We start from the raw sequence: 19480 nt of genomic DNA on the forward strand, positions 1-19480 counted from the left end.
ACAGGAGGTTGAGCATAGTTAGTTCATGATTAAGGTTTCAAAGTTGCAGGAGTGTACCGGAAGGCAGGAAGGTGGTTTAAAGTGCGTCTTCTTCAATGCCAGGAGCATCCGGAATAAGGTGGGTGAACTTGCGGCATGGGTTGGTACCTGGGACTTCGATGTTGTGGCCATTTCGGAGACATGGATAGAGCAGGGACAGGAATTGTTGTTGCAGGTGCCGGGGTTTAGATATTTCAGTAAGCTCAGGGAAGGTGGTAAAAGAGGGGGAGGGGTTGCATTGTTAGTCAAGGACAGTATTACGGTGGCAGAAAGGACGTTTGATGAGGACTCGTCTACTGAGGTAGTATGGGCTGAGGTTAGAAACAGGAAAGGAGAGGTCACCCTGTTAGGGGTTTTCTATAGGCCTCCGAAAAGTTCCAGAGATGTAAAGGAAAGAATTGCAAAGATGATTCTGGATAGGAGCGAAAGCAACAGGGTAGTTGTTATGGGGGACTTTAACTTTCCAAATATTGACTGGAAACGCTATAGTTCGAGTACTTTAGATGGGTCCGTTTTTGTCCAATGTGTGCAGGAGGGTTTCCTGACACAGTATGTAGATAGGCCAACTAGAGGCGAGGCTATATTGGATTTGGTACTGGGTAATGAACCAGGACAGGTGTTAGATTTGGAGGTAGGTGAGCACTTTGGTGATAGTGACCACAATTCGATTATGTTTACTTTAGTGATGGAAAGGGATAGGTATCTACCGCAGGGCAAGAGTTATATCTGGGGGAAAGGCAATTATGATGCGATGAGGCAAGACTTAGGATGCATCGGATGGAGAGGAAAACTGCAGGGGATGGGCACAATGGAAATGAAGCTGTTTAGCACAGGGCTAAATCGCTGGCTTTTAAAGCAGACCAAGGCAGGCCAGCAGCGCGGGTTCAATTCCCGTAACAGCCTCCCCGAACAGGCGCCGGAATGTGGCGACTAGGGGCTTTTCACAGTAACCTCATTTGAAGCCTACTTGTGACAATAAGCGATTTTCATTTTCAAATGTGGAGCTTGTTCAAGGAACAGCTACTGCGCGTCCTTGGTAAGTATGTACCTGTCAGGCAGGGAGGAAGTGGTCGAGCAAGGGAACCGTGGTTTATTAAAGCAGTCGAAACTTGTCATGAGGAAGAAGGAGGTATATGTAAAGATGAGACATGAAGGTTCAGTTAGGGCGCTGGAGAGTTACAAGTTAGCTAGGAAGGACTGAGAGAGCCAAGAAGAGCCAGGAGGGGACATGAGAAGTCTTTGGCAGGTAGGATCAAGGATAACCCTAAAGCTTTCTATAGATATGTCAGGAATAAAAGAATGACTAGGGTAAGAGTAGGGCCAGTCAAGGACAGTAGTGGGAAGTTGTGCGTGGAGTCCGAGGAGATAGGAGAGGTGCTAAATGAATATTTTTCATCAGTATTCACACAGGAAAAAGACAATGTTGTCGAGGGGAATACTGAGATTCAGGCTACTAGACTAGAAGGGCTTGAGGTTCATAAGGAGGCGGTGTTGGCAATTCTGGAAAGTGTGAAAATAGATAAGTCCCCTGGGCCGGATGGGATTTATCCTAGAATTCTCTGGGAAGCTAGGGAGGAGATTGCTGAGCCTTTGGCTTTGATCTTTAAGTCATCTTTGTCTACAGGAATAGTGCCAGAAGACTGGAGGATAGCAAATGTTGTCCCCTTGTTCAAGAAGGGGAGTGGAGACAACCCCGGTAACTATAGACCAGTGAGCCTTACTTCTGTTGTGGGCAAAGTCTTGGAAAGGTTTATAAGAGATAGGATGTATAATCATCTGGAAAGGAATAATTTGATTAGAGATAGTCAACACGGTTTTGTGAAGGGTAGGTCGTGCCTCACAAACGTTATTGAGTTCTTTGAGAAGGTGACCAAACAGGTGGATGAGGGTAAAGCAGTTGATGTGGTGTATATGGATTTCAGTAAAGCGTTTGCTAAGGTTCCCCACGGCAGGCTACTGCAGAAAATACGGAGGCATGGGATTCAGGGTGATTTAGTGGTTTGGATCAGAAATTGGCTAGCTGGAAGAAGACAAAGGGTGGTGGTTGATGGGAAATGTTCAGACTGGAGTCCAGTTACTAGTGGTGTACCACAAGGATCTGTTTTGGGGCCACTGCTGTTTATCATTTTTATAAATGACCTGGAGGAGGGCGTAGAAGGATGGGTGAGTAAATTTGCAGATGACACTAAAGTCGGTGGAGTTGTGGACAGTGCAGAAGGATGTTACAATTTACAGAGGGACATAGATAAGTTGCAGCGCTGGGCTGAGAGGTGGCAAATGGAGTTTAATGCAGAAAAGTGTGAGGTGATTCATTTTGGAAGGAATAACAGGAAGACAGAGTACTGGGCTAATGGTAAGATTCTTGTCAGTGTGGATGAGCAGAGAGATCTCGGTGTCCATGTACATAGATCCCTGAAAGTTGCCACCCAGGCTGAGACGGTTGTTAAGAAGGCGTACGGTGTATTAGCTTTTATTGGTAGAGGGATTGAGTTTCGGAGCCATGAGGTCATGTTGCAGCTGTACAAAACTCTGGTGCGGCTGCATTTGGAGTATTGCGTGCAATTCTGGTCGCCGCATTATAGGAAGGATGTGGAAGCATTTGAAAGGGTGCAGAGGAGATTTACCAGAATGTTGCCTGGTATGGAGGGAAGATCTTATGAGGGAAGGCTGAGGGACTTGAGGCTGTTTTCGTTAGAGAGAAGAAGGTTAAGAGGTGACTTAATTGAGGCATACAAGATGATCAGAGGATTGGATAGGGTGGACAGTGAGAACCTTTTTCCTCGGATGGTGATGTCTAGCACGAGGGGACATAGCTTTAAATTGAGGGGAGATAGATATAAGACAGATGTCAGAGGTAGGTTCTTTACTCAGAGAGTAGTAAGGGTGTGGAATGCCCTGCCTGCAACAGTAGTGGACTCGCCAACACTAAGGGCATTCAAATGGTCATTGGATAGACATATGGACGATAAGGGAATAGTGTAGATGGGCTTTCGAGTGGTTTCACAGGTCGGCGCAACATCGAGGGCCGAAGGGCCTGTACTGCGCTGTAATGTTCTATGTTCTATCACTGCTCCCCCTCCCAATATTCAATATTAATCACTGCTCCCCCTCCCAATATTCAATATTAATCACTGCTCCTGCTCAGGTTTGGGTGGGGGACCCCCTGCTCTGGGTGAGCGCTCCGTTTACGCAGGGGTTGCCGACTCACTGTGAGATGGTGTTGGTGTCCAGATCGACGCAGATCACATCCTGGGGCAGGTCGTACAGTTCGAAGTAGCTGGAATGCACGCCGACAATGAAGGGGACCGGCGCGCTCAGCACGTCGGCCAGGTTGAGTGGGCAGAGCGGAATGTAAGGGCACTGCCAGTGGAACGGGAAGATCATCTGGAGGGAGAAAATGGGAGAGAGCGAGAACGAGAGAGAGAGAGAGAGAGAGAGAGGGAGGGAGAGACAGGAGGAAAGAAAATATGAATCGCACTCAAGACAAAGCGACTTTTCAATTGGGAATGGAGTACAGAACGTGTATAACATTGAGGGAAGTTACTACAATTACAGAAAGCTCTGGATAGATCGCATCTCCAGCACCATCTACACCACTGGGCAGCAAGGCCCTGATGGGAGTACAGCACAGATTCAGCAGCGGGTTATCAGAGCCCCAGGGGTCCATTCGCGAGAGGATTTGACAGAAACTAGGCCCATCCTCCGTCGAATAGAGATGGTTACTGGGTGATTCCCGTCCCAGCCTCCCCGAACAGGCGCCGGAATGTGGCGACTAGCGGTTTTTTTCACAGTAACTTCATTTGAAGCTGACTTGTGACAATAAGCGATTTTCATTCAGGTCCTTCCGAGTTTGAATGACAGTGACTGGGTGTATAGAAAGCACCCCCTCCCCCCACCCACCCCCGCCTCGATGGGGTGAAATCTCAGACAACGGGACATCACCTCAATGCAGGAGGGGGGGAGGGGGGGGTGAGAAGTGTGGGTGTGACCGGCATTTATTGCCCATTCCGACTTGCCGGGGAGACGGCGGTGGGCCGCCGACACGTAGGTCCACCCACCGTGCTGTTAGGGAGGGGGCTACAGGATTCTGAGCGTGACAAAGAAGGAAGGGCCGATGCATTTCCAACTCCCCACATCCCCCCCCCCCCCCACTTCCTGGAGTCGGCTCGTGCGTCGGTCCCAGTCGCCACTGACAAACACGATAGATTAACGAGAGACTCACCGACACCAGTGCCTCGCACACACTGGTGAGGACAGCAGGGCGCAGTGAGTGAATGAGCAGTTTGTGTTCGATCAGGACTGTGAGGAGCAGGGTGACGGTGTTCTCAGCCCCAAGGTTCTGGAGGAGAGTGAAGTAACTGGCCCCACTGAGGAGAGAGAGAGTACAGAGAGAGAGGGAGAGGGAGAGAGAAAAACACGGGGAACACACGTTAACAAGGCGGCAGTCGATCAGGGCAGTGGGGAGAGGGAAATGGGCGGGGGGGGGGGACAGGAAGATCGAGTAATAACCGACATTGCCTGCTCTCCCTGGTGTCGGGAAGAATGAGGCGGGTGGGGGGATCTATCCGAAATGTATCAAACTCTCACTGGGCCGGACGGAGTGGATACAAGGGGCTGTGGAGGCCAGGTCACTGAGTAAGTTAAAGAGCGAGTCACATGGATTTCGAGACTCTAAAGACAGCAGTGAGGGGCATGGGGAGAGCGTTGGTGTTGGGCGTTGAGAGAGGACCAGCCATTGTCATAACGACTGGCGAGGTGGGCTGGAGGGCGCGAATGGTGCCGCTCGGGCCTATTCTCGACTTCTCTACCTCCCAGAGGGTGAATTAACTACGGGAACACGTACCTGAGTAAGAGTGGGGACGATACAGGCTGGCATATCAGCAAATTGTCATACGGAGAGAGCTGGAACAGAAAAAACGCACAATAGTCAGCCCAAATGTCAGTGTTAAACCCCCAGTGTAAACTCTAAACTCACTCCTGTCAGTGTTAAACCCCAGTGTAAACTCTAAACGCACTCCTGTTAGTGTTAAACCCCCAGTGTAAACTCTAAACTCACTCCTGTCAGTGTTAAACCCCCAGTGTAAACTCTAAACTCACTCCTGTCAGTGTTAAACCCCAGTGTAAACTCTAAACGCACTCCTGTTAGTGTTAAACCCCCAGTGTGAACTCTAAACTCACTCCTGTCAATGTTAAACCCCAGTGTAAACTCTATACTCACTCCTGTCAGTGTTAAACCCCGGTGTAAACTCTAAACTCACTCCTGTTACACCCCCAGTGTGAACTCTAAACTCACTCCTGTCAGTATTAAACCCCAATGTAAACTCTAAACTCACTCCTGTCAGTATTAAACCCCAGTGTAAACTCTAAACTCACTCCTGTCAGTGTCAAACCCCCAGTGTAAACTCTAAACTCACTCCTGTCAGTATTAAACCCCAATGTAAACTCTAAACTCACTCCTGTCAGTATTAAACCCCAGTGTAAACTCTAAACTCACTCCTGTCAGTGTCAAACCCCCAGTGTAAACTCTAAACTCACTCCTGTCAGTGTTACACCCCCAGTGTGAACTCTAAACTCACTCCTGTTACACCCCCAGTGTGAACTCTAAACTCACTCCTGTCAGTATTAAACCCCAATGTACACTCTAAACTCACTCCTGTCAGTATTAAACCCCAGTGTAAACTCTAAACTCACTCCTGTCAGTATTAAACCGCAGTATAAACTCTAAACTCACTCCTGTCACTGTTAAACCCCGTGTAAACTCTAAACTCACTCCTGTCAGGGTTAATCCCCAGTGTAAACTCTAAACTCACTCCTGTCAGTGTTAAACCCCAGTGTAAACTCTAAACTCACTCCTGTTACACCCCCAGTGTGAACTCTAAACTCACTCCTGTCAGTATTAAACCCCAATGTACACTCTAAACTCACTCCTGTCAGTATTAAACCGCAGTATAAACTCTAAACTCACTCCTGTCACTGTTAAACCCCGTGTAAACTCTAAACTCACTCCTGTCAGGGTTAATCCCCAGTGTAAACTCTAAACTCACTCCTGTCAGTGTTATACCCCCAGTGTAAACTCAAAACTCACTCCTGTCAGTGTTAAACCCCCAGTGTGAACTCTAAACTCACTCCGTCAGTGTTAAACCCCCAGTGTAAACTCTAAACTCACTCCTGTCACTGTTAAACCCCGTGTAAACTCTAAACTCACTCCTGTCAGGGTTAATCCCCAGTGTAAACTCTAAACTCACTCCTGTCAGTGTTATACCCCCAGTGTAAACTCAAAACTCACTCCTGTCAGTGTTAAACCCCCAGTGTGAACTCTAAACTCACTCCGTCAGTGTTAAACCCCAGTGTAAACTCTAAACTCACTCCTGTCAGTATTAACCCTAGTGTAATCTCTTAACTCACTCCTGTCAGTGTTAAACCCCCAGTCTAAACTCTAAACTCACTCCTGTCAGTGTTAAACCGCCAGTGTAACTTCTAAACTCACTCCTGTCAGTGTTAAACCCCAGTGTAAACTCTAAACTCACTCCTGTCAGTATTAAACCCCAGTGTAAACTCTAAACTCACTCCTGTCAGTATTAAACCGCAGTATAAACTCTAAACTCACTCCTGTCACTGTTAAACCCCGTGTAAACTCTAAACTCACTCCTGTCAGGGTTAATCCCCAGTGTAAACTCTAAACTCACTCCTGTCAGTGTTATACCCCCAGTGTAAACTCTAAACTCACTCCTGTCAGTGTTAAACCCCCAGTGTGAACTCTAAACTCACTCCGTCAGTGTTAAACCCCCAGTGTAAACTCTAAACTCACTCCTGTCAGTATTAACCCTAGTGTAATCTCTTAACTCACTCCTGTCAGTGTTAAACCCCCAGTCTAAACTCTAAACTCACTCCTGTCAGTGTTAAACCGCCAGTGTAAACTCTAAACTCACTCCTGTCAGTGTTAAACCCCAGTGTAAACTCTAAACTCATTCCTGTCAGTGTTAAATCCCAGTGTAAACTCTAAACTAACTCCTGTCAGTGTTAAAACCCAGTGTAAACTCTAAACTCACTCCTGTCAGTGTTAAACCCCAGTGTAAACTCTAAACTCACTCCTGTCAGTGTTACACCCCCAGTGTGAACTCTAAACTCACTCCTGTCAGTGTTAAACCCCAGTGTAAACTCTAAACTCACTCCTGTCAGTGTTAAATCCCAGTGTAAACTCTAAACTAACTCCTGTCAGTGTTAAAACCCAGTGTAAACTCTAAACTCACTCCTGTCAGTGTTAAACCCCAGTGTAAACTCTAAACTCACTCCTGTCAGTGTTAAATCCCAGTGTAAACTCTAAACTAACTCCTGTCAGTGTTAAAACCCAGTGTAAATCTAAACTCACTCCTGTCAGTGTTAAACCCCAATGTAAACTCTAAACTAACTCCTGTCAGTATTAAACCGCAGTATAAACTCTAAACTAACTCCTGTCAGTGTTAACCCCCAGTGTGAACTCAAAACTCACTCCTGTCAGTGTTAACCCCCAGTGTGAACTCTAAACTCATTCCTGTCATTGTTAAACCCCAGTGTAAACTCTAAGCTCACTCCTGTCAGTGTTAAACCCCAATGTAAACTCTAAACTCACTCCTGTCAGTGTTAAACCCCAGTGTAAACTCTAAACTCACTCCTGTCAGTGTTAAACCCCAGTGTAAACTCTAAACTCACTCCTGTCAGTGTTAAACCCCCAGTGTAAACTCTAAACTCACTCCTGTCAGTGTTAACCCCCAGTGTAAACTCTAAACTCACTCCTGTCAGTGTTAAACCCCCAGTGTAAACTCTAAACTCACTCTTGTCAGTGTTAAAACCCCAGTGTAAACTCTAAACTCACTCCTGTCAGTGTTACACCCCCAATGTAAACTCTAAACTCACTCCTGTCAGTGTTAAACCCCCAGTGTAAACTCTAAACTCACTCCTGTCAGTGTTAAACCCCCAGTGTAAACTCTAAACTCACTCCTGTCAGTGTTAAACCCAGTGTAAACTCTAAACTCACTCCTGTCAGTGTTAAACCCAGTGTAAACTCTAAACTCACTCCTGTCAGTGTTACACCCCCAGTGTAAACTCTAAACTCACTCCTGTCAGTGTTAAACCCCAGTGTAAACTCTAAACTCACTCCTGTCAGGGTTAATCCCCAGTGTAAACTCTAAACTCACTCCTGTCAGTGTTAAACCCCCAGTGTAAACTCTAAACTCACTCCTGTCAGTGTTAAACCCAGTGTAAACTCTAAACTCACTCTTGTCAGTGTTAAACCCCAGTGTAAACTCTAAACTCACACCTGTCAGTGTTAAACCCAGTGTGAACTCTAAACTCACTCCTGTCAGTGTTAACCCCCAGTGTAAACTCTAAACTCACTCCTGTCAGTGTTAAACCCCCAGTGTAAACTCTAAACTCACTCCTGTCAGTGTTACACCCCCAGTGTGAACTCTAAACTCACTCCTGTCAGTGTTAAACCCCAGTGTAAACTCTAAACTCACTCCTGTCAGGGTTAATCCCCAGTGTGAACTCTAAACTCACTCCTGTCAGTGTTAAACCCCAGTGTAAACTCTAAACTCACTCCTGTCAGTGTTAAACCCCAGTGTAAACTCTAAACTCACTCCCGTCAGTGTTAAACCCCCAGTGTAAACTCTAAACTCACTCCTGTCACTGTTAAACCCAGTGTAAACTCTAAACTAACTCCTGTCAGTGTTACACCCCCAATGTAAACTCTAAACTCACGCCTGTCAGTGTTAAACCCAGTGTAAACTCTAAACTCACTCCTGTCAGTATTAACCCCCAGTGTGAACTCTAAACTCACTCCTGTCAGTGTTAAACCCCCAGTGTAAACTCTAAACTCACTCCTGTTAGTGTTAAACCCAGTGTAAACTCTAAACTAACTCCTGTCAGTGTTACACCCCCAATGTAAACTCTAAACTCACGCCTGTCAGTGTTAAACCCAGTGTAAACTCTAAACTCACTCCTGTCAGTATTAACCCCCAGTGTGAACTCTAAACTCACTCCTGTCAGTATTAACCCCCAGTGTGAACTCTAAACTCACTCCTGTCAGTATTAACCCCCAGTGTAAACTCTAAACTCACTCTTGTCAGTGTTAAACCCCAGTGTAAACTCTAAACTCACACCTGTCAGTGTTAAACCCAGTGTGAACTCTAAACTCACTCCTGTCAGTGTTAACCCCCAGTGTAAACTCTAAACTCACTCCTGTCAGTGTTAAACCCCCAGTGTAAACTCTAAACTCACTCCTGTCAGTGTTACACCCCCAGTGTGAACTCTAAACTCACTCCTGTCAGTGTTAAACCCCAGTGTAAACTCTAAACTCACTCCTGTCAGGGTTAATCCCCAGTGTGAACTCTAAACTCACTCCTGTCAGTGTTAAACCCCAGTGTAAACTCTAAACTCACTCCTGTCAGTGTTAAACCCCAGTGTAAACTCTAAACTCACTCCTGTCAGTATTAACCCCCAGTGTGAACTCTAAACTCACTCCTGTCAGTATTAACCCCCAGTGTGAACTCTAAACTCACTCCTGTCAGTATTAACCCCCAGTGTGAACTCTAAACTCACTCCTGTCAGTATTAACCCCCAGTGTGAACTCTAAACTCACTCCTGTCAGTATTAACCCCCAGTGTAAACTCTAAACTCACTCCTGTCAGTGTTAACCCCAGTGTGAACTCTAAACTCACTACTGTCAGTGTTAAACCCCCAGTGTAAACTCTAAACTCACTCCTGTCAGTATTAACCCCCAGTGTAAACTCTAAACTCACTCCTGTCAGTATTAACCCCCAGTGTAAACTCTAAACTCGCTCCTGTCAGTGTTAAACCCCCAGTGTAAACTCTAAACTCACTCCTGTTAGTGTTAAACCCCCAGTGTAAACTCTAAACTCACTCCTGTTAGTGTTAAACCCAGTGTAAACTCTAAACTCACTCCTGTCAGTGAGTGTTAAACCCCCAGTGTAAACTCTAAACTCACTCCTGTCAGTGTTAAACCCAGTGTAAACTCTAAACTCACTCCTGTCAGTATTAACCCCCAGTGTAAACTCTAAACTAACTCCTGTCAGTATTAACCCCCAGTGTAAACTCTAAACTCACTCCTGTCAGTATTAACCCTCAGTGTAAACTCTAAACTCACTCCTGTCAGTGTTAAACCCCAGTGTAAACTCTAAACTCACTCCTGTCAGTGTTAAACCCCCAGTGTGAACTCTAAACTCACTCCTGTCAGTGTTAAACCCCCAGTGTAAACTCTAAACTCACTCCTGTCAGTGTTAAACCCCCAGTGTAAACTCTAAACTCACTCCTGTCAGTGTTAAACCCAGTGTAAACTCTAAACTCACTCCTGTCAGTATTAACCCCCAGTGTAAACTCTAAACTCACTCCTGTCAGTATTAACCCCCAGTGTAAACTCTAAACTCACTCCTGTCAGTGTTAAACCCCGTGTAAACTCTAAACTCACTCCTGTCAGTATTAACCCCAGTGTAAATTCACTGACCTGGACAAGGATCCGAGGTCTCTGTGGAGATGGGAACGGTACATTGTGCAGGAAGTTCGAGATGTGTCTGAAATGTGTCAGAACATTTTCAATTATTATTTATTTTGAAGACATTAACAGACAGAAGCGATCGTGCAGAGTGGTTTGGTACAGACTCACTTTTCAATGGGTAAAACGTGAGGTCCCGATATCGAATAGCGATAAACAAAGGTGAGAAATTTCTGGAAGACATCGAAGAAGGGCCAATGGGACAGGACACAGATACTCCGCTTGGTCTGCACAGATTTAGTGAGAATGGGTCTGCGGTCGATGACACTGAGGAGCCCCAGACTGAGCCGCTGCTTATCCGAGAGTTTGTCACGGTCGTACGATTCATAGAACTGGATCGCTGCCCCGTAAACCTGTCAGCAAGAAGAGAGGTTATAGTCCAAAATCCCAGCGTTACCCCCCCCGTACCCCACCCTCCCCCTGTACCCCACCCTCCCCCTGTACCCCATCCTCCCCCTGTACCCCATCCTCCCCCTGTACCCCACCCTCCCCCTGTACCCCATCCTCCCCCTGTACCCCACCCTCCCCCTGTACCCCATCCTCCCCCTGTACCCCACCCTCCCCCTGTACCCCACCCTCCCCCCTGTACCCCACCCTCCCCCTGTACCCCACCCTCCCCCTGTACCCCCCCTCCCCCTGTACCCCCCCTCCGCCTGTACCCCAACCTCCCCTGTACCCAACCCTCCTCCTGTACCCAACCTCCCCCTGTACCCCACCCTCCCCCTGTACCCCACCCTCCCCCTGTACCCCACCCCCCCGTACCCCACCCCCCCCGTACCCCACCCTCCCCCTGTACCCCACCCTCCCCCCGTACCCCACCCTCCCCCCGTACCCCACCCTCCCCCTGTACCCCCCTCCTCCCTGTACCCCACCCACCCCGTACCCCACCCTCCCCCCTGTACCCCACCCTCCCCCCGTACCCCACCCTCCCCCCGTACCCCACCCTCCCCCTGTACCCCACCCTCCCCCTGTACCCCACCCTCCCCCCTGTACCCCAACCTCCCCATGAACCCCAACCTCCCCCTGTACCCCAACCTCCCCCTGTACCCCACCCTCCCCCCCCTGTACCTCCCTCCTCCCTGTACCCCACCCTCCCCCCTGTACCCCACCCTCCCCCCTATACCCCACCCTCCCCCCTGTACCCCACCCTCCCCCCTGTACCCCACCCTCCCCCCTGTACCCCACCCTCCCCCCTGTACCCCACCCTCCCCCCGTACCCCACCCTCCCCCCGTACCCCACCCTCCCCCCGTACCCCACCCTACTCCCTGTACCCCACCCTCCCCCCCGTACCCCACCCTCCCCCCGTACCCCACCCTCCCCCCCGTACCCCACCCTCCCCCCGTACCCCACCCTCCTCCCTGTACCCCACCCTCCCCTGTACCCCACCCTCCCCCTGTACCCCCCCTCCTCCCTGTACCCCACTCTCCCCCTGTACCCCACCCTTCCCCCGTACCCCACCCATCCCCCCGTACCCCACCCATCCCCCGTAACCCTCCCTCCCCCTGTACCCCACCCTCCTCCCTGTACCCCACCCTCCCCCTGTACCCCAACCTCCCCCTGTACCCCACCCTCCCCCGGTACCCCACCCTCCCCCGTACCCCACCCTCCCCCTGAACCCTACCCTCCCCCCGTACCCCACCCTCCCCCCGTACCCCACCCTCCCCCCGTACCCCACCCTCCCCCCGTACCCCACCCTCCCCCCGTACCCCACCCTCCCCCCGTACCCCACCTTCCCCCCTGTACCCCACCCTCCCCCTGTACCCCACCTTCCCCCTGTACCCCACCCTCCCCCTGTACCCCATCCTCCCCCTGTACCCCACCCTCCCCCCCATACCCCACCCTCACCCTGTACCCCACCCTCCCCTGTACCCCACCTTCCTCCCTGTACCCCACCCTCCCACTGTACCCCACCCTCCCCCTTGTACCCCACCCTGCCCCCCGTACCCCACCCTCCCCCCGTACCCCACCCTCCCCCCGTACCCCTCCCTCCCCCTGTACCCCACCCTCCTCCCTGTACCCCACCCTCCCCCTGTACCCCACCCTCCCCCTGTACCTCACCCTCCCCCGTACCCCACCCTCCCCCTGTACCCCACCCTCCCCCTGTACCCCACCCTCCCCTGTACCCCACCCTCCTCCTGTACCCCACCCTCCTCCCCGTACCCCACCCTCCCCCTGTACCCCACCCTCCCCCTGTACCCCACCCTCCCCTGTACCCAACCCTCCTCCTGTACCCAACCCTCCTCCCTGTACCCCACCCTCCCACTGTACCCCACCCTCCCCCTTGTACCCCACCCTGCCCCCCGTACCCCACCATCCCCCCGTACCCCACCCTCCCCCTGTACCCCACCCTCCCCCTGTACCCCACCCTCCCCTGTACCCAACCCTCCTCCTGTACCCCACCCTCCTCCCCGTACCCCACCCTCCCCCTTGTACCCACACTCCCCTCCCCCTGTACCCCATCCTCCCCTGTACTGCACCCTCACCCCTGTACCCCACCCTCCCCCTGTACCCCACCATCCCCCCATACCCCACCCTCCCCCCTGTACCCCACCCTCCCCCTGTACCCACCTCACCACCCTCTACCTTCCCCTCCCTCTCTCCTCCCGCTCTCACGCCAGACCATGCCCTCTTTGCCCGCCCCTTCATACCTTTTCCCCAGTCCCAGCGGTCAGTACAAAGGTGGAGAAGACAGGGAGGTGGTACTTGCTGTCGGCTGGCCAGCTTTCGATAGTCGCTCCCATTGGCAGGCAGAAGACGGGAACAGTGTGTGGCAGAGCGAAGGATTCGCTGTCAATATCTGGATACCTGCTGATTAAACCTGGCCGGGCACAGAAATGGCCACAGAGAGTGAGGGTGAAGACAATTAACGGCATCTCCTCCATTCCTTCACAGTCATCTCAATAAACTAAATCCCGCTCATCAAATTATCGCATATGATAGTGCGGCCCTGTCACTGTGTCACTGACTGACTGACCCCTCGATAGTGCGGCCCTGTCACTGTGTCACTGACTGACCCCTCGATAGTGCGGCCCTGTCACTGTGTCAGTGACTGACCCCTCGATAGTGCGGCCCTGTCACTGTGTCACTGACTGACCCCTCGATAGTGCGGCCCTGTCACTGACTGACCCCTCGATAGTGCGGCCCCGTCACTGTGTCACTGACTGACTGACCCCTCGATAGTGCGGCCCTGTCACTGTGTCACTGACTGACCCCTCGATAGTGCGGCCCTGTCACTGTGTCACTGACTGACCCCTCGATAGTGCGGCCCTGTCACTGTGTCACTGACTGACCCCTCGATAGTGCGGCCCTGTCACTGTGTCACTGACTGACCCCTCGATAGTGCGGCCCTGTCACTGTGTCACTGACTGACCCCTCGATAGTGCAGCCCTGTCACTGTGTCACTGACTGACCCCTCGATAGTGCGGCCCTGTCACTGTGTCACTGACTGACCCCTCGATAGTGCGGCCCTGTCACTGTGTCACTGACTGACCCCTCGATAGTGCGGCCCTGTCACTGTGTCACTGACTGACCCCTCGATAGTGCGGCCCTGTCTCTGTGTCACTGACTGACCCCTCGATAGTGCGGCCCTGTCACTGTGTCACTGACTGACTGACCCCTCGATAGTGCGGTCCTGTCTCTGTGTCACTGACTGACCGCTCGATAGTGCGGCCCTGTCTCTGTGTCACTGACTGACCCCTCGATAGTGCGGCCCTGTCACTGTGTCACTGACTGACTGACCCCTCGATAGTGCGGCCCTGTCACTGTGTCACTGACTGACTGACCCCTCGATAGTGCGGCCCTGTCACTGTGTCACTGACTGACCCCTCGATAGTGCGGCCCTGTCTCTGTGTCACTGACTGACCCCTCGATAGTGCGGCCCTGTCACTGTGTCACTGACTGACTGACCCCTCAATAGTGCGGCCCCGTCACTGTGTCACTGACAGACTGACCCCTCGATAGTGCGGCCCTGTCACTGTGTCACTGACTGACCCCTCGATAGTGCGGCCCTGTCTCTGTGTCACTGACTGACCCCTCGATAGTGCGGCCCTGTCACTGTGTCACTGACTGACTGACCCCTCGATAGTGCGGTCCTGTCTCTGTGTCACTGACTGACCCCTCGATAGTGCGGCCCTGTCACTGTGTCACTGACTGACTGACCCCTCGATAGTGCGGCCCTGTCACTGTGTCACTGACTGACTGACCCCTCGATAGTGCGGCCCTGTCACTGTGTCACTGACTGACCCCTCGATAGTGCGGTCCTGTCTCTGTGTCACTGACTGACCCCTCGATAGTGCGGCCCTGTCACTGTGACACTGACTGACCCCTCGATAGTGCGGCCCTGTCACTGTGACACTGACTGACTGACCCCTCGATAGTGCGGCCCTGTCACTGTGTCACTGACTGACCCCTCAATAGTGCGGCCCTGTCACTGGGTCACTGACTGACCCCTCGATAGTGCGGCCCTGTCACTGTGTCACTGACTGACTGACCCCTCGATAGTGCGGCCCTGTCTCTGTGTCACTGACTGACCCCTCGATAGTGCGGCCCTGTCACTGTGTCACTGACTGACCCCTCGATAGTGCGGCCCTGTCACTGTGACACTGACTGACCCCTCGATAGTGCGGCCCTGTCACTGTGTCACTGACTGACCCCTCGATAGTGCGGCCCTGTCACTGTGTCACTGACTGACTGACCCCTCGATAGTGCGGCCCTGTCACTGTGTCACCGACTGACCCCTCGATAGTGCGGCCCTGTCACTGTGTCACTGACTGACCCCTCGATAGTGCGGCCCTGTCACTGTGTCACTGACTGACCCCTCGATAGTGCGGCCCTGTCACTGTGTCACTGACTGACCCCTCGATAGTGCGGCCCTGTCACTGTGTCACCGACTGACCCCTCGATAGTGCGGCCCTGTCACTGTGTCACTGACTGACCCCTCGATAGTGCGGCCCTGTCACTGTGTCACTGACTGACCCCTCGATAGTGCGGCCCTGTCACTGTGTCACTGACTGACCCCTCGATAGTGCGGCCCTGTCACTGTGTCACTGACTGACTGACCCCTCGATAGTGCGGCCCTGTCACTGTGTCACTGACTGACCCCTCGATAGTGCGGCCCTGTCACTGTGTCACTGACTGACCCCTCGATAGTGCGGCCCTGTCACTGTGTCACTGACTGACTGACCCCTCGATAGTGCGGCCCTGTCACTGTGTCACTGACTGACCCCTCGATAGTGCGGCCCTGTCACTGTGTCACTGACTGACCCCTCGATAGTGCGGCCCTGTCACTGTGTAACTGACTGACTCCTCGATAGTGCGGCCCTGTCACTGTGTCACTGACTGACCCCTCGATAGTGCGGCCCTGTCACTGTGTCACTGACTGACTGACCCCTCGATAGTGCGGCCCTGTCACTGTGACACTGACTGACCCCTCGATAGTGCGGCCCTGTCACTGTGTCACTGACTGACCCCTCGATAGTGCGGCCCTGTCACTGTGACACTGACTGACCCCTCGATAGTGCGGCCCTGTCACTGTGTCACTGACTGACCCCTCGATAGTGCGGCCCTGTCACTGTGTCACTGACTGACCCCTCGATAGTGCGTCCCTGTCACTGTGTCACTGACTGACTGACCCCTCGATAGTGCGGCCCTGTCTCTGTGTCACTGACTGACCCCTCGATAGTGCGGCCCTGTCACTGTGACACTGACTGACCCCTCGATAGTGCGGCACTGTCACTGTGTCACTGACTGACCCCTCGATAGTGCGGCCCTGTCACTGTGTCACTGACTGACCCCTCGATAGTGCGGCCCTGTCACTGTGTCACTGACTGACCCCTTGATAGTGCGGCCCTGTCACTGTGTCACTGACTGACTGACCCCTCGATAGTGCGGCCCTGTCACTGTGTCACTGACTGACCCCTCGATAGTGCGGCCCTGTCACTGTATCACTGACTGACTGACCCCTCGATAGTGCGGCCCTGTCACTGTGTCACTGACTGACTGACCCCTCGATAGTGCGGCCCTGTCACTGTGTCACTGACTGACCCCTCGATAGTGCGGCCCTGTCACTGTGTCACTGACTGACCCCTCGATAGTGCGGCCCTGTCACTGTGTCACTGACTGACCCCTCGATAGTGCGGCCCTGTCACTGTGTCACTGACTGACTGACCCCTCGATAGTGCGGCCCTGTCACTGTGTAACTGACTGACTGACCCCTCGATAGTGCGGCCCTGTCACTGTGTCACTGACTGACTGACCCCTCGATAGTGCGGCCCCGTCACTGTGTCACTGACTGACTGACCCCTCGATAGTGCGGCCCTGTCACTGTGTCACTGACTGACCCCTCGATAGTGCGGCCCTGTCACTGTGTCACTGACTGACCCCTCGATAGTGCGGCCCTGTCACTGTGTCACTGACTGACCCCTCGATAGTGCGGCCCTGTCACTGTGTCACTGACTGACTGACCCCTCGATAGTGCGGCCCTGTCACTGTGTCACTGACTGACCCCTCGATAGTGCGGCCCTGTCAGTGTGTCACTGACTGACCCCTCGATAGTGCGGCCCTGTCACTGTGTCACTGACTGACCCCTCGATAGTGCGGCCCTGTCACTGTGTCACTGACTGACCCCTCGATAGTGCGGCCCTGTCACTGTGTCACTGACTGACCCCTCGATAGTGCGGCCCTGTCACTGTGTCACTGACTGACTGACCCCTCGATAGTGCGGCCCTGTCACTGTGTCACTGACTGACCCCTCGATAGTGCGGCCCTGTCACTGTGTCACTGACTGACTGACCCCTCAATAGTGCGGCCCTGTCACTGTGTCACTGACTGACCCCTCGATAGTGCGGCCCTGTCACTGTGTCACTGACTGACCCCTCGATAGTGCGGCCCTGTCACTGTGTCACTGACTGACCCCTCGATAGTGCGGCCCTGTCACTGTGTCACTGACTGACTGACCCCTCGATAGTGCGGCCCTGTCACTGTGTCACTGACCGACCCCTCGATAGTGCGGCCCTGTCACTGTGTCACTGACTGACCCCTCGATAGTGCGGCCCTGTCACTGTGACACTGACTGACCCCTCGATAGTGCGGCCCTGTCACTGTGTCACTGACTGACTGACCCCTCGATAGTGCGGCCCTGTCACTGTGTCACTGACTGACCCCTCGATAGTGCGGCCCTGTCACTGTGTCACTGACTGACCCCTCGATAGTGCGGCCCTGTCACTGTGACACTGACTGACCCCTCGATAGTGCGGCCCTGTCACTGTGTCACTGACTGACTGACCCCTCGATAGTGCGGCCCTGTCACTGTGTCTCTGACTGACTGACCCCTCGATAGTGCGGCCCTGTCACTGTGTCACTGACTGACCCCTCGATAGTGCGGCCCTGTCACTGTGTGACCGACTGACCCCTCGATAGTGCGGCCCTGTCACTGACCCCTCGATAGTGCGGCCCTGTCACTGTGTCACTGACTGACCCCTCGATAGTGCGGCCCTGTCACTGTGTCACTGACTGACCCCTCGATAGTGCGGCCCTGTCACTGTGTCACTGACTGACCCCTCGATAGTGCGGCCCTGTCACTGTGTCACTGACTGACCCCTCGATAGTGCGGCCCTGTCACTGTGTCACTGACTGACTGACCCCTCAATAGTGCGGCCCTGTCACTGGGTCACTGACTGACCCCTCGATAGTGCGGCCCTGTCACTGTGTCACTGACTGACTGACCCCTCGATAGTGCGGCCCTGTCTCTGTGTCACTGACTGACCCCTCGATAGTGCGGCCCTGTCACTGTGTCACTGACTGACCCCTCGATAGTGCGGCCCTGTCACTGTGACACTGACTGACCCCTCGATAGTGCGGCCCTGTCACTGTGTCACTGACTGACCCCTCGATAGTGCGGCCCTGTCACTGTGTCACTGACTGACTGACCCCTCGATAGTGCGGCCCTGTCACTGTGTCACCGACTGACCCCTCGATAGTGCGGCCCTGTCACTGTGTCACTGACTGACCCCTCGATAGTGCGGCCCTGTCACTGTGTCACTGACTGACCCCTCGATAGTGCGGCCCTGTCACTGTGTCACTGACTGACCCCTCGATAGTGCGGCCCTGTCACTGTGTCACCGACTGACCCCTCGATAGTGCGGCCCTGTCACTGTGTCACTGACTGACCCCTCGATAGTGCGGCCCTGACACTGTGTCACTGACTGACCCCTCGATAGTGCGGCCCTGTCACTGTGTCACTGACTGACCCCTCGATAGTGCGGCCCTGTCACTGTGTCACTGACTGACTGACCCCTCGATAGTGCGGCCCTGTCACTGTGTCACTGACTGACCCCTCGATAGTGCGGCCCTGTCACTGTGTCACTGACTGACCCCTCGATAGTGCGGCCCTGTCACTGTATCACTGACTGACTGACCCCTCGATAGTGCGGCCCTGTCACTGTGTCACTGACTGACTGACCCCTCGATAGTGCGGCCCTGTCACTGTGTCACTGACTGACCCCTCGATAGTGCGGCCCTGTCACTGTGTAACTGACTGACTCCTCGATAGTGCGGCCCTGTCACTGTGTCACTGACTGACCCCTCGATAGTGCGGCCCTGTCACTGTGTCACTGACTGACTGACCCCTCGATAGTGCGGCCCTGTCACTGTGACACTGACTGACCCCTCGATAGTGCGGCCCTGTCACTGTGTCACTGACTGACCCCTCGATAGTGCGGCCCTGTCACTGTGACACTGACTGACCCCTCGATAGTGCGGCCCTGTCACTGTGTCACTGACTGACCCCTCGATAGTGCGGCCCTGTCACTGTGTCACTGACTGACCCCTCGATAGTGCGTCCCTGTCACTGTGTCACTGACTGACTGACCCCTCGATAGTGCGGCCCTGTCTCTGTG

At 53.3% G+C, this 19480-nt stretch overlaps 1 protein-coding gene across 1 annotated transcript in view; it reads right to left on the reverse strand.

Moving 5' to 3' along the window:
* Positions 1-3243: 3243 nt before the first annotated feature.
* LOC140402896 (C-myc promoter-binding protein-like) overlaps positions 3244-19480 on the reverse strand; it is a 50874-nt gene continuing 34637 nt past the window's right edge. The window contains exons 5-10 of the mRNA XM_072490524.1: positions 13235-13404; positions 10697-10938; positions 10538-10604; positions 4883-4941; positions 4262-4406; positions 3244-3423 (exon numbers count right to left, since the gene is read on the reverse strand). Coding sequence (XP_072346625.1) covers positions 3244-3423; positions 4262-4406; positions 4883-4941; positions 10538-10604; positions 10697-10938; positions 13235-13404 — 863 coding nt within the window. The remainder of the gene's footprint in view (positions 3424-4261; positions 4407-4882; positions 4942-10537; positions 10605-10696; positions 10939-13234; positions 13405-19480) is intronic.

This window comes from Scyliorhinus torazame, chromosome 26 (assembly GCF_047496885.1).
Source record: "Scyliorhinus torazame isolate Kashiwa2021f chromosome 26, sScyTor2.1, whole genome shotgun sequence".
In the NCBI taxonomy this organism is placed as follows: Eukaryota; Metazoa; Chordata; class Chondrichthyes; order Carcharhiniformes; family Scyliorhinidae; genus Scyliorhinus; species Scyliorhinus torazame.